Consider the following 16,219-nt stretch of genomic DNA (forward strand, 5'->3'; position numbering starts at 1 on the left):
CCGTGGGCAGTCCTTAAAGCGACAGTAACACTCCATAATCTCTCATCAGCCCTTAAAAGTTTCACCGAAAACCAGCTGAATTTCTCGAATGGTATCCACTCGGATGTGCCTTACAGTTTCTGAAAAAATTTTGATCAAGCAAAGCGGCAGTCTCTGAGCCATTCCTAAACAATGAAAAAATAGACGGGGGGGTGGACCACTCCTCACTCAAAGCCTGCCCACAGGCGAATGACGCAACCGACAGGCGTGAAAAAACTCACGCATGCGCACGAGGGTTCAAGCTTGTCTGATGTAATCGCACATGATTCAAATCCATATAGTTTTTGAAAAAAATAAAAAGGTTGGTTTCTTTTCTAATAGACCTTGTAAATAACTTGTCCAAAATTAGTTTGGTTAAAATTTTAACCATAAGTTAAAACTGTATGCCTCTGGATGATTTGGGTGATATTGCCAGCATATCAGTATGGGGTCAAAAGAAATTAGCTTTTTTTTTTTTTTTTTTTTTTTTGTGACCAGTTCTCTTTTGCCTGCAGAGGATAGAGTGGTTTCTTTAAAACCAGCTCTCCTTTTTTACGGAGGATAGATCTGCACATCTACTACAACACTTAACAGGTAGGTATTCAACTGATTTTAGATTTCATACATGTTTGTAATTATTTAGTTTTGGTTACCAGGATACATTAGCGGTCTAAAAATTATCGGACCAAAACTGATCAGAAGATAATTAGTCTGATAATGGTTTTCAAAGTTATCTGAAAAGCTAATCTTATAATGAAAACATTATCTTCAATAATTAGTGGATTAGCTCAACTGTGCCCACCACTGTTCATATTAGATAAATATCGCATGTCGTACTTGTCCAAAAAATGCACTGCAAAGAAGTAAAACATTTACTGGAGTACAAGTTGAATGTAAAGTCAGTTAATTTATAAAGTACCAAATCACAACATAAGTCACCCCAAGGTACTTCACAAATGTCAGGTCGAACCTTACCGGACCCAGACTCACTGTGTAACACAGCATTTCCTGGGGTGAGTTTAATAATGATCAGGAACTCAGTGTAGCACATGCGCACACCACAATCTGTGCTGTTATTTATCTTTTGACTTTTAAATTCCGAAAATAAGCAAAATGGACAAACAAACGTGTGGGACAACTTATGCAGTTTGCACAAAGGTTTGGATTGATTTCCCACAGCCACATGGAGAAGTGAACAGTGGATTTGGGCAGGACACCCGTAGCTTGTGGTGTGTAACATAAGGACTGGTAAAATTCCAAATATAACCAAGATGGACACACAAACATATGTTGGAAGCCATATGCAGTTTGGACAAAGATTTGGATTGCTTTGCTACAGCCATATGGAGATGTAAAGAGTGGATTTATGCAGAATGCTGTCAGTTTGTGGTGTGTAACACAAGGACTGCTAAATTCTAAAAGTAACAGCATGGACAAATGAATGTGTTGTACAACAACTTGGATATCATTTAATGTAGTTTGGACTAGATAAATCATCAGAGAGACACAGATTGCTGGCGCAGTGTTGGAAACCCTACAGTAAAAATGTGAGCCCATCTATTTTTTATATTCAGTTGTTTAATTTGGGTTTTTTTTTGTGGATTGTTGCAAACTTCTTTCATTTTTTTATTATTTTGTTTAATGCTTTGATTCCTGGGAAAGCTGTTGTGGAACAACATGATCTAGTTGTTACACAAAAGCCAAAGTAAAAACTAAAAATCAGTCATTCGGCACCGCCTACGATGGCCTCTGACCTGCCCAGTGGATGCTGGCCGTCACCCCAACTGTTCCTCCTGCATAAGTGCAGCTCAAACACATACCACCCTGACTTTGCTGGAGGTCCCAGTCTGCTCCGTGTCTCACCATGTTCGGGTGCGGACGTGGTAGCGGTACATGTGGTCCACCAGGCCATACTTGTTGCTGAAAGCCTTGTAGCCCCCGTGGACAAACACACAGCCGCTGGCCTCGTCGTACACACTGCTGTGGCCGTATCCACCCTGAACCACAGCGCCCCTGGTGGACAACACCTGCCATGAGTTGGACCCTGTGTCACACAGAAGAAAGAGGAGGCTGATTAATGCGGCGTGCTCGGGGAGAGCGATCGAAGATGATTGCTTAAAATGTTTCTCATGCTTTAGAAATATTAGCCATTGACTTTGGTGCCAAAGAAACAAAGTGATTTCAATTGTGGAGGTGAAAGAGAGACAGTGAGAAAGAGAGAGGAGGTGGTGTGAGTGAGCCGAATATTACAGAGGCCAGAGGAAATTAAAGTTTATTGAATTTAAAAGCACCCCGTTATTGGACCAGTGTAACGCAGGCTGATTAATTCAGGTGCACTGGAGATCTTATTAAAAACCAGCAGGAATTACATCATGCAACCAAAGAAAAGACACAACAAACAATGTCTGAGAAGGAGGAGGGACAACAAAATGTGGAGCTGCACACAGACAACGCTGCAGCATGCACGAAACAAAGAAAATAAAATTAACCAAAAAAAAAAAAAAAAAAAAAACACCAAGAAGGGAATGACAACTTCCATCAGGGAAACCAAATCTATTTCCAGTTTTTACCTCCACCAAGGAGGTTATGTTTTCGGTCGCGTTTGTTTGCTTGTCTGTTTGTCAGCAGGATAACTCAAAAAATTTTGAACGGATTTTGATGAAATTTTGTGGAGTGGTTGGAAATGATAAACTGTGATACCAAGCGCTAAGGATACATGCTATCCAGTCACAGCAGATGAAACTTTTTTTACTACTGAGCAAATAAGATTTAGACTTTTTTAGGTCCAATGATTCCACGGTGTGTAGATGTTATGGCGTCAGTGACCCCATGGCCTTGGCGGAGGCTTGCACTCTCTGAGTGCTTCTAGTTAAGTTTTGTAATCCTGCAAAATGCATCCAAAAATCTGCATGCACAGTGCCAGTGCACAGAAATCAGAATGTGTCTATGAGCAGAAAGGGCTTGCTGCTGCAGTAGACATGACGTTACTTATCAGGCTTAAAGTCTGCACAGATGCACCGTGATTCATAACCACACAGGTGGGTTTTTTTTCTGTGGAACTCAGAAAATAAAAATTAAAAAAACTTCAGCTTGAAAAATTCCACTGGAATTACTTAAAGTTGGAGCTCTGACTGGGAAGCTGGAGACAAATCCATTAACCCGGAGTTCAGTGTGATGTCACAAGAAGCAGTGAACGTCTATGGAGGTTAATTTTCTGTATTGTACTGAAACACGTAAGTTTCCCATCAGGGTCAGTCCATCTTATCTTCACCAAAGGTTTACTTGAATGAATAAATAGCTGAGACCTTGCAGCACATTTGAGCAGCTTTTGTCGCCATCTGGTGGGCGATGTGAGCATTTCAGGGCTTCTGGCACATTTCCTAATTGAAACTCAAAATTCAGTAAAAAAGAAAAAAGGCAGTTAGAAATGTCAGAAAAAGATGATTTTTTTGGGAGGGGGGCACACAGATCTTTGACATCCCAGCATTAATATATAAAAATTTTGAATTTGAGAGTTTTACAGTTCTTGAATTTTAAGATAGGAAAGTTTGGCAGTACAAGTTGCATCGTTTTATTAGTTTTGGAGTTTGTGCAACTTTTACTCCAGTGCAACTTATATACCAAAAAAAAAAAAAATCATTTCTTTATTAATAGTAATATTTATAATGACTATTTATAAAGGTATTTTGCTGGAATCAAAGCACTAAACAAAATAAACTCTAATGACAAAAGAATAAATGCCAAAAATAAAAGTTACTTTATAACAATACACAAAATTCACAAATTAAATAGCTGAAAATACAGGGGGGAAAAAAAAGGTTTTCCTTTTCAAGAGACATTTTTAACTCGTGCAACGTATACTCTGGGAAATACAGAACAACATAAATACACTCCAGACAAAATATGCATTAACTAAAAGATGTGTCAATTAAAAGAAAAGTGAAGACGGCTGCAAATTGAGCATCTGTTCAATGGTTTCAACTCGTGTTCATTCTCAGGTGAGCGCTTGAAGCCTAATGATGCTCAGAGAGGTGAAGATGAAGCGAGGGAGACAGACGATGAGGAGCACAAAGGCCGGAGGATAAACAAAAAAGAGGGAGGGTGCTGTCGGAGAGAGGGAGGGAGAGAAGGAAAAAAGGATTCATTAATCTTCTGCAGGCACTTTGGCCTGAGTGTCACCGCTCTGCGATTCAGGCCGAGCACGTGCACCGTGAGCGTGCACGCCGTCAGGTTCCTCTGCAGAATGCTCAAACCTCTGTGTTACACTGCCATCTAGTGGCCGAGCATCGCAATAACTCAAAAAATTTAAAACCATCAAGCCTCGACCAAGGTGAAGCAGATTTATCAGAAGTGATTTTAACCCTCAGGTTAAAGGTCACAGATCCTCATCAAATGATTCTCTCCAGTAACTTGATTCCAAACGTTCTGGTCCTACGGTGTTTGTTCCGTAGTGACCCAGGGGTCAACAGGGGTCAAGACATTTAGTTTTTTCCATTGTGGCATTTGCTTTGGTAAGCCAGAGCTCCACACTGTGTGCAAACTTACAGATCTGGAACAGACCACTTTGTAATTCTGCTACTCTCCAAGACTGCTCGAAGTGCACAAAGCTTTTGCATGTTTTTGGAAGTACTGTTCAAATTTCTCAGTTTTTCTGCATTTTTGTGCATGGAAAAGTAATTTGCAAGGTCATTAGTCCAGTGTGGATTAATCAGCTCTCAGGATGGAACATGCTGTATGTTTTCCATTCGTCCCTGATCTATGTAGACCAGATCAGCTCAGTCAGGTGACCACACAATGGAACACAACCCCACTGGGTCATCACGTGCAGTTAATGCAGGGAGGAAAAGAAAATACACAGTACTTTCACTTCTGAGGATGAGGATTTGGAACCACTGCGTTATATAGTTGATAGATAATCTTAGCGCCTTTTTACACATCCAGAAGGGTGCTGCACGCTTCTGGAAGTGGTTGTTAGTTTTAGGAGTCTGCAGTTTTGTTTTGTTTTTTTTCTGTTGTTGCTGGCTGGAGGTTTTACAAAGTATTTCAAATTTGCATGTTTTTTGTTCTTGTTAGTTTTATGTGTTGTGCATTATGTGGATGATTTAACGTCTGTAGGAGACATTTGAAATTTACATTAAATGCGTACTTGCACATTTCCTACAAATTCCCCAATTAATTATTTATCCATCTGTCCCCAGAAAGAAAAACAAACCTCTCAACCTGATTCCGTTCATAACTATGGAGGCCTTGAGGTTTGACACCCGATTTGCAACCAAGTAAAAGATAACAAATGACCCCAAGCTGTTTCCAAACCTTGGGGTTATGACCCCACTCGGGCTGTCCTGACACACAAATGAGAAAATGTATCAAACCCCTCAGAGATCTGAGTGAAGATTAAAGCTGGCTTGATGAATGCCTGCGTTTGACTTCCATCAATAAAAAACAATCAAGCGATCACCAGGGAACAAATCAATGTGAGCAGAGTCAGCAGCTGCACTTACTGATGTGGTACTCCTGAACTCTGTTGGTGTAGCTGCAGATTGGCGAGTAGCCAAAAAACGTCAGCATTACCGGCTCGCTGTCGGTCAGTTCTACCACGTGGGCGGTGTGCCCCTCCACCGCACAGGGGAGGGGAGGGGCTGGTTTCTGTGGAGACCAAGTGCGCCTGGGAATGTTGAATATCCACAGTTCGTCCGTCACATTGGCCGAGCCGGCTTCCAGTTTCCCGCCGAACATGTAGAGGTTGTCCTACGTGAAAACGCAGAGAAAGATGATCTAAAGCTGGAAAGCAGCGCCTTGTGCTGCGATTGGACAGTATGATTACTGTGTACAGCTACACATATCTTCTGAAGTATATGTCACCTTTTTCTGCATATGAATATTTACTTTTTTAACACAGCATCTCCCTGGGAGAGAGTTTAACAGCAGACAGGAACTCAGCAGCACATGTGCACACCACAGCATGTGCTGCTACTTAACATAAGGACCATTAAATTCCAAAACTAAGCAACATGGACACAGAAACGTGCATTAGACAATACAATGGATGTTATTTGATGCACTTTGGATGAAAGAAAAGATGGAGCTATAACGAGTGGACATTTGCAGAAAGCTCTCAGCCTGTGTTGTGCGTCCAAAAGGACCAAAACATAAGCCAGATGGACCAAAAAAAGTGCACTGAACAACATATGGAAAATGAATTGATACAGATGAGCAAAGATTGATGGCTCAAATTGATGGAAACACAACAACAGTAATGTGACATTTGATTGCTGTTTTTTGGGGGGGGGGGGTCATTTTATACGGAACTCGGGAGAGGTCACTTAAGGTGATATTTTTTTTCTGGCCATGATCATTTGTGCGCCCGTTTTCCTTTAATTGAGCCCACAAATTAATAGGAAATCATGCGCATATTTTCCTTTTAATTGAGCCCTTGAATTAATAAAACGTGTTCACGTTTCCCTTTAATCAAGCCCTCGAATTAATAAAACATGCGCACGTTTTCCTGGCCGTGATAATTCGTGCACGTTTTCCTTTAATCGAGCCCTCGAATTAATAAAACATGCGCATATTTTCTTTTTAAAACGTGCGCACGTTTTCCTTTCATTCAAAATTAACTCCATAATATGAGCTAAATTGTCATCCACACGATGGGGAGATGCTTCGCCCTCAGCATCCTTTTTAAAGTGTTTAAACTCCAGATAATGTCATGCTGGGCAGCTGGAGTTCTCTATATGTACTTTTGTGCCCAAACCATGATGATGCACTCTGACCAGATACATTTCTAATGGGGAAATGTATTACACTGTCTCCTGGTTTGTTGACTAATAGCCAACATTTATGTGTCAAGATAATATTGAATGCACGTTTACAAACTGTGGCCACGTTTAAGTACACTCAACAAAAATATAAACGCAACACTTTTGGTTTTGCTCCCATTTTGTATGAGATGAACTCAAAGATCTAAAACTTTTTCCACATACACAATATCACCATTTCCCTCAAATATTGTTCACAAACCAGTCTAAATCTGTGATAGTGAGCACTTCTCCTTTGCTGAGGTAATCCATCCCACCTCACAGGTGTGCCATATCAAGATGCTGATTAGACACCATGATTAGTGCACAGGTGTGCCTTAGACTGCCCACAATAAAAGGCCACTCTGAAAGGTGCAGTTTTGTTTTATTGGGGGGGGATACCAGTCAGTATCTAGTGTGACCACCATTTGCCTCATGCAGTGCAACACATCTCCTTCGCATAGAGTTGATCAGGTTGTCAATTGTGGCCTGTGGAATGTTGGTCCACTCCTCTTCAATGGCTGTGCGAAGTTGCTGGATATTGGCAGGAACTGGTACACGCTGTCATATACGCCGGTCCAGAGCATCTCAAACACGCTCAATGGGTGACATGTCTGGTGAGTATGCCGGCCATGCAAGAACTGGGACATTTTCAGCTTCCAAGAATTGTGTACAGATCCTTGCAACATGGGGCCGTGCATTATCCTGCTGCAACATGAGGTGATGTTCTTGGATGTATGGCACAACAATGGGCCTCAGGATCTCGTCACGGTATCTCTGTGCATTCAAAATGCCATCAATAAAATGCACCTGTGTTCTTCATCCATGACAGATGCCTGCCCATCCCATAACCCCACCGCCACCATGGGCCACTCGATCCACAACACTGATATCAGAAAACCGCTCACCCACACAACGCCACACACGCTGTCTGCCATCTGCCCTGAACAGTGTGAACCGGGATTCATCCGTGAAGAGAACACCTCTCCAACGTGCCAAACGCCAGCGAATGTGAGCATTTGCCCACTCAAGTCGGTTATGACGACGAACTGGAGTCAGGTCGAGACCCCAATGAGGACTATGAGCATGCAGATGAGCTTCCCTGAGAAGGTTTCTGACAGTTTGTGCAGAAATTCTTTGGTTATGCAAACCGATTGTTTCAGCAGCTGTCCTAGTGGCTGGTCTCAGACGATCTTGGAGGTGAACGCGCTGGATGTGGAGGTCCTGGGCTGGTGTGGTTACACGTGGTCTGCGGTTGTGAGGCTGGTTGGATGTACTGCCAAATTCTCTGAAACGCCTTTGGAGACGGCTTATGGTAGAGAAATGAACATTCAATACACGAGCAACAGCTCTGATTAACATTCCTGCTGTCAGCATGCCAATTGCACACTCCCTCAAATCTTGCGACATCTGTGGCATTGTGCTGTGTGATAAAACTGCACCTTTCAGAGTGGCCTTTTATTGTGGGCAGTCTAAGGCACACCTGTGCACTAATCATGGTGTCTAATCAGCATCTTGATATGGCACACCTGTGAGGTGGGATGGATTATCTCAGCAAAGGAGAAGTGCTCACTGTCACAGATTTAGACTGGTTTGTGAACAATATTTGAGGAAAATGGTGATATTGTATATGTGGAAAAAGTTTTAGATCTTTGAGTTCATCTCATACAAAATGGGAGCAAAACCAAAAGTGTTGCATTTATATTTTTGTTGAGTGTAGATCGTGCCCTTGTTTTACTCAAACAATGCTTAAAATGTGCGCACAATATAACAAAACAAGCGCCAAATATAACAAACGAGCGCACAATATAATAAAACGAGCACACAATATAACAAAACAAGCACCAAATATAACAAACGAGCGCACAATATAACAAACGAGCGCACAATATAACAAACGAGCGCACAATATAACAAAACGAGCGCACAATATAACAAAACGAGCGCACAATATAACAAAACGAGCGCACAATATAACAAAACGAGCGCACAATATAACAAAACGTGCGCACAGTATAATAAAACGTGCGCACAGTATAATAAAACGCGCGCACAGTATAATAAAACGCGCGCACAGTATAATAAAACGCGCGCACAGTATAATAAAACGTGCGCATTAAAAAAGCGCACAATATAACAAATGTGCGCACAATATAACAAAACATGCGCACAATATAATAAAACGAGCACATTCTCTCCACATGTAAAACATTTTGTGATGACTTCCAGGGCTCCATAATATTATGAAGCTGTTTGGGGTTCTTTTCTGCTTTATTATAGTTTATTTTTAGTATTTGCTTTTGTTCTGTTATTACTGGAATTTGGTGCATTGATTCCTGGGAAATCCTTATATAGCGTCATCGTTGTCATAGTAGTAGTAGTAATAAAGGTGGAATTTTTCTATATATTAGTTGCACCTCAGCATAAGTATGAGTACAAATCTAGTTAAAAAACCTGTGACTTATATTCAAGAAAATATGCTCAGCATTCTGGAGTGTGGGGTCCTGCGATCTCAAACTACATGCAGTTACATGCAGCTGCCACAGCGTGGCGCAACAAGAACTAGAAGATAAAGTTTCAAGTAAATCTGCCCCCAGTCTGAGGGCTGGTGACGTGTGCTTTTTGATAGTGACCATCAGAGGGCGCTGTGAACAAATGAAAAGAAAAGATTCAAGGACAACCTGAAAATGTACCTGAACTGAGTTGATCTCGACCCCAAACAGCTGGAGGCTGCTGCCTCAGACAGAATGGGATGGTATTCCTGACCAAGAAGGCAACATCAACTTTTAAAGACGCTCTGTCACCTCCTTGCTGAGGTTTGACCTGTCCTTGCCCCTGTCCCTACGGCTACTGTTCCATGTCTCACCTGTAACCTTCTAACGAGCCTCCCAGCTTACACGGTGAAGCCCTTACAGATGACCCAGAATGCAAAACAGCACGTTAACACAGTCAAGCCACTCATGTTGGCCAACAAAGTGACAACTGGGTCTGCACCCACCTACATTCTTAAATCCTCTCATACGTATGCTGCCCCTCAACTGCCATGGTGTGCGGCACTGCCATCCCAACATCAATCAATCAATCATTTTTTTTATATAGCGCCAAATCACAACAAACAGTTGCCCCAAGGCGCTTTATATTGTAAGGCAAGGCCATACAATAATTATGTAAAACCCCAACGGTCAAAAACGACCCCCTGTGAGCAAGCACTTGGCTACAGTGGGAAGGAAAAACTCCCTTTTAACAGGAAGAAACCTCCAGCAGAACCAGGCCCAGGGAGGGGCAGTCCTCTGCTGGGACTGGTTGGGGCTGAGGGAGAGAACCAGGAAAAAGACATGCTGTGGAGGGGAGCAGAGATCGATCACTAATGATTAAATGCAGAGTGGTGCATACAGAGCAAAAAGAGAAAGAAACAGTGCATCATGGGAACCCCCCAGCAGTCTAAGTCTATAGCAGCATAACTAAGGGATGGTTCAGGGTCACCTGATCCAGCCCTAACTATAAGCTTTAGCAAAAGGAAAGTTTTAAGCCTAATCTTAAAAGTAGAGAGGGTGTCTGTCTCCCTGATCTGAATTGGGAGCTGGTTCCACAGGAGAGGAGCCTGAAAGCTGAAGGCTCTGCCTCCCATTCTACTCTTACAAACCCTAGGAACTACAAGTAAGCCTGCAGTCTGAGAGCGAAGCGCTCTATTGGGGTGATATGGTACTATGAGGTCCCTAAGATAAGATGGGACCTGATTATTCAAAACCTTATAAGTAAGAAGAAGAATTTTAAATTCTATTCTAGAATTAACAGGAAGCCAATGAAGAGAGGCCAATATGGGTGAGATATGCTCTCTCCTTCTAGTCCCCGTCAGTACTCTAGCTGCAGCATTTTGAATTAACTGAAGGCTTTTTAGGGACCTTTTAGGACAACCTGATAATAATGAATTACAATAGTCCAGCCTAGAGGAAATAAATGCATGAATTAGTTTTTCAGCATCACTCTGAGACAAGACCTTTCTGATTTTAGAGATATTGCGTAAATGCAAAAAAGCAGTCCTACATATTTGTTTAATATGCGCTTTGAATGACATATCCTGATCAAAAATGACTCCAAGATTTCTCACAGTATTACTAGAGGTCAGGGTAATGCCATCCACAGTAAGGATCTGGTTAGACACCATGTTTCTAAGATTTGTGGGGCCAAGTACAATAACTTCAGTTGTATCTGAGTTTAAAAGCAGGAAATTAGAGGTCATCCATGTCTTTATGTCTGTAAGACAATCCTGCAGTTTAGCTAATTGGTGTGTGTCCTCTGGCTTCATGGATAGATAAAGCTGGGTATCATCTGCGTAACAATGAAAATTTAAGCAATACCGTCTAATAATACTGCCTAAGGGAAGCATGTATAAAGTGAATAAAATTGGTCCTAGCACAGAACCTTGTGGAACTCCATAATTAACTTTAGTCTGTGAAGAAGATTCCCCATTTACATGAACAAATTGTAATCTATTAGACAAATATGATTCAAACCACCGCAGCGCAGTGCCTTTAATACCTATGGCATGCTCTAATCTCTGTAATAAAATTTTATGGTCAACAGTATCAAAAGCAGCACTGAGGTCTAACAGAACAAGCACAGAGATGAGTCCACTGTCCGAGGCCATAAGAAGATCATTTGTAACCTTCACTAATGCTGTTTCTGTACTATGATGAATTCTAAACCCTGACTGAAACTCTTCAAATAGACCATTCCTCTGCAGATGATCAGTTAGCTGTTTTACAACTAGCCTTTCAAGAATTTTTGAGAGAAAAGGAAGGTTGGAGATTGGCGTATAATTAGCTAAGATAGCTGGGTCAAGTGACGGCTTTTTAAGTAATGGTTTAATTACTGCCACCTTAAAAGCCTGTGGTACATAACCAACTAACAAAGATAGATTGATCATATTTAAGATCGAAGCATTAAATAATGGTAGGGCTTCCTTGAGCAGCCTGGTAGGAATGGGGTCTAATAAACATGTTGATGGTTTGGATGAAGTAACTAATGAAAATAACTCAGACAGAACAATCGGAGAGAAAGAGTCTAACCAAATACCGGCATCACTGAAAGCAGCCAAAGATAACGATACGTCTTTGGGATGGTTATGAGTAATTTTTTCTCTAATAGTTAAAATTTTGTTAGCAAAGAAAGTCATGAAGTCATTACTAGTTAAAGTTAATGGAATACTCAGCTCAATAGAGCTCTGACTCTTTGTCAGCCTGGCTACAGTGCTGAAAAGAAACCTGGGGTTGTTCCCAGATTATTCTCACCTGTGGTCCCCAGATGGTAGAACGAGCTGCCGAATGCAATCAAAGCCAAGCAAGAAACTCTTGAAAACCCAGCACCTCTGACCGTACCTCATCTTCTAACGTCCTGCATCATGACACCTGGGTCACAGATCATGTAGGACAGTGGGGACCTTATGTGCCCTGTGACCTTCATAACCATGAAGGTCCAAAAGGAACAATGGACACAAGGCGGCTAACGAGGCTTTGGCCAAACAAGTAGCCCTCAACAATGGCTCAGGCACACGAGGTGATGGCTTGTAACCAAACAACTGTGAACATTCCTAACTACCCTAACGGTGGAGTCACACTCTGATGGTTTAGTCAACTGATTATAATGGACTGAAATACTTTTTCCACCTAATCCGTTGGTCTCCGGTGGATTTGGGGCTCTGATGAAATGAGCGGACAACAACCGAATGTGGGTGTGCAGCGCATCCGCACACGGACAGAAGAAGAACAGATAGCACAAGGATAACACTAGCACCTACTGGACGTCCACTAACGAAGAAATACAGGACATAACTGTAAACAAACAGGCAGCCATCAGGGAAACTCTCCACCTGATGTCTGCTCAAAGTTTTAAGCACAAACAAAACTTTTCTAAGACTCGCTGAACATCAGCTTTCAAGGAACACATTCAACCAATGAGAAAAGGACTTGTACAGGACAAGCTGCTTCATAACTGGAGCTTGATGGTGATTCCTCACTTGTCAGTCACTTTGGATAAAAGTATCAGCTCCATTGCTGAAAGTATTAAAATGTCAGTGTTATGTTATCATTCTGTGCAGTTTGTAGTCCATTTGAACCAACCAGTACCTGAAATAGAGCCAGCGAGTGTCCGTATCTGTAGACCGGCCCGGTGCTGGTGGGCACCGTGTCCCACGTTCTGCTCTGCAGGTTGTAACTGCACACAGATGGAAGAAAAACACCATTAATGGACAAATGTCTGCAATAAACCTGAAATTCACCAACGCGGCTGAAAGCTTTGTCCTTGTTTTTCCTGCAGCACCAACACGTCCGACTATCCTTTTATGAAATATATTGGTGTCTGTAAAAGTTCTTGTCGTGTCGACTTGGGTTTGACAAAAGTATCACATTAAACATTTAAGAATTACACCAGTTTCTCTGCACAGTCCCTCTACTTTCTCAGCCTGTAAGTATGTGGACAAACTATATATAAGGACTATACTCTCTATACAATTCATCACTTTTATAGCCAGTTTTCTTTCAATGAGTCGGGATGGATACATGAACATTTCAAAGTCACTGCATATGTTTTGGACTTAATTTACATCAATCATTTGGGGGGGAGGATACAATATGGTACTAGATGGTAAATCTGTCTGGAGAAGACAATTTTCAAAATATATAATAATACGTATATAATAATAATAATATATATAAAAATGAAGCAACAACAAAAAATTGCCAGAAGGTACATGTCAAACTTTCTTAAAAAAATAAACATTCTGTGTTCCACTCTGTCTTGCAGCTTTGACTGGTGAAGCAACAGAAAAAAATACTGACTCATTCTGTCCAGTCAGCCACTGAAGCTCGTAGCTCCATATTGTTGTACGTCTTGGTGGCTTCCCTCACCCTGCGCCACATACCTTTACCATTCTGTGTCTTAATCTTTAAGTTTCTTAAAGACTATCAGGGTACACCAGCGTGAGATTTCACAGCAATTTGTGCCCTGCTTTGACATACATTCAGGTTCATAAATATTTGGATGTTGCGTAACGATGGACATAATAACAGAGTCCATAAGGCTGTCATAATGTAGATTCTGTGTGGTTGTTTTGGCAAGACGCTTCTCGTTGGTTGTCATTACAATACATTATTACATCACATACTACATATTACATCTACTACTATAAGCAACAGAATGGTTATTGTTGTGTTCCAAGGTTCTTGAAATGGAATATCTCCACCTGGTGGACACTTATCATTAATGCAAGTACAACAGAGCTTTGCCAAGAGCTCCAGTACAACATATTATATATTATACTACAATTACAGCCTGACTGATATGGATTTTTGGGGGGCTGATATCAATATTAGGGAGTAAAATAACTACAAATATAACCAATAATCAACATGTCACACTGCCTTCACTTAGTTGACAGCATTTGCATAAAATAGAATTCACATCTATTTTGGCCACGCCTACCAGGCACCATAGGGATCACCTGTCTCTTGTCACTGTGAAACACCCACTCTGACTGAAAATTAACAGCAGCTGGTCACGTTGCCTCTGTTTCTTGTAGCTAATGTGACCTAGGGGTGATGGCGTCACAGCCATGCTTGACAGCATTGACAAAATATATAATGATGCCATTTACAACAGCATCAAAGTGTTCTTTCTGGATCATTTATTCTGTAAAATAAAAGTTTTCATATTGGCAAAACATGCAGATACCGATATGTTCAGGAGCAGTTCATATTTGACGATATTTTGGCTAACAGATATATCAGTCAGGCTCTAACTAAAATACATACTGCATTACAGGCAGACAGACATACACAACCACAGCTGACATTGATATATTAAAGTAATTTAAGTTAACTCTAAGTGTGATTTTTAAAGTCAGCTGGCTATAAAAGTGATGACTTAGTTGTATGTCTGTTCTAATCCAACCTTCTCCAGTTACTCACTTCAGTACCATGTGGTAGTTGGAGTAGTTGAAGGAGTATCCACCCACCACCCACATCAGCCCAGAGTGCACCAGGGCTCGATGGGACGCCCGGCTCAGAGACTGAGCTGATGGCTTGACGCTGGAGACTACCCAGAATGCCTCTGTGGAGGGGACGGAGAGAGAACAGTCTGGACCTGAGGCACAGAGGAAGGAGAGCAGGGACCTTTATTGTCTCCAATCATAAATACCACAGCAATCGTTTTACACATGCAGTACTCGCACACTTTACAGAGTTAAAAGTTCTCTGCAGTCAGGAAATATGGTACCACACCAAGCAGAGTTAAACCAAATCCGTCAACGGTGGTTCAGCGGTTTGCACTGTTGCCTCAGAGCAAGAAGGTGGTGGTGGGTTCGCGTCCCACCTGGTCCTTTCTGTGAGGAGTTTGCATGCTCACATTGTTTTTACTCCCAACTTTGAAGACATTCAGGGTGAACTGGTGACTTTGACTTGACCATCTGTGTGAGTGAATGTGATTGACTGGAGGAGACTGGCGTCTTGTCCAGATCTGAACCCCGCCTCTCCCCCAGTGACCACTGGGATCGGTCTGGAATAAGCAGGTGCATTAATGTGGTCATCACTCTAATTTTGCACCAAGTTAATGTGGAGTTAATTTTAATTAAACTATAGACATTTTCTATATTACTTTATGGTGAATTTCCCCCTGTGGTCCAATAAACATTTTTTATTATTAATATTGATAATCTGAATCTACAAAATAACTAAGCTGTCAGATAAATGTCGTGGAGTTTAAAAATACAATATTTGCCTCAGCTGTAGAAATACTCAAAGTACAAGTACCTCTGATTTGACCTTACAAAACATTGTTACTGACAGTATGCAAACAAAAGATGTCACCGTGTCTTTACTGTCTTTACACCTTACGTCCAGCAGGGGGCAGTGCTACACCAATGTAAAATGTCCAGACTGGAAGAGCTTTACGTTCTGTAATATCAATAGTAAGACCCTTCGGCTGCTCCCTTGTTTGCACTCGGGGTCGCCACAGCAGATCCAAGGTGGATCTGCATGTTAAATTGGCACAGGTTTTACGCCGGATGCCCTTCCTGACGCAACTCCACATTACATGGAGAAATGTGGCAGGGGTGGGATTTGAACCCGGAACCTTCTGCACTGAAACCAAGCGCATTAACCACTTGGCCACCACCCCTGTACTATCAATAAATCTGGAAAAAAAAACAAAAAAAAAAACAAATCAGTTTTAATCTCTTTAAAAGCAGAGAAACTTTTAACTAGTCAAAATGTGGCAACAGTTTATTTGTCTTGTGTTTGATGTGACGCGTTTTCAGGCAGTTTATCTGTAAAAACAGTCTTTGTCTATATTTATTTATTTATTGACAAATTGTTTCAAGTCACCATTTCTGTTTTTGGTATTTGATTAAT

General features: G+C 41.5%; 1 protein-coding gene across 2 annotated transcripts in view; it reads right to left on the bottom strand.

Annotated features, from left to right (window-relative positions):
- The window catches only part of atrnl1a (attractin-like 1a), a 449,940-nt gene that overhangs the window by 369,406 nt on the left and 64,315 nt on the right, over window positions 1–16,219 (bottom strand). For both annotated transcript variants that reach the window (XM_034184477.1, XM_034184476.1), the window contains exons 6-9: window positions 14,780–14,954; window positions 12,941–13,028; window positions 5,520–5,766; window positions 1,882–2,062 (exon numbers count right to left, since the gene is read on the bottom strand). In XM_034184477.1, the coding sequence (XP_034040368.1) occupies window positions 1,882–2,062; window positions 5,520–5,766; window positions 12,941–13,028; window positions 14,780–14,954 (691 nt within the window). The remainder of the gene's footprint in view (window positions 1–1,881; window positions 2,063–5,519; window positions 5,767–12,940; window positions 13,029–14,779; window positions 14,955–16,219) is intronic.

The sequence above is a fragment of the Thalassophryne amazonica genome, chromosome 13 (assembly GCF_902500255.1).
Source record: "Thalassophryne amazonica chromosome 13, fThaAma1.1, whole genome shotgun sequence".
Classification (NCBI taxonomy): Eukaryota; Metazoa; Chordata; class Actinopteri; order Batrachoidiformes; family Batrachoididae; genus Thalassophryne; species Thalassophryne amazonica.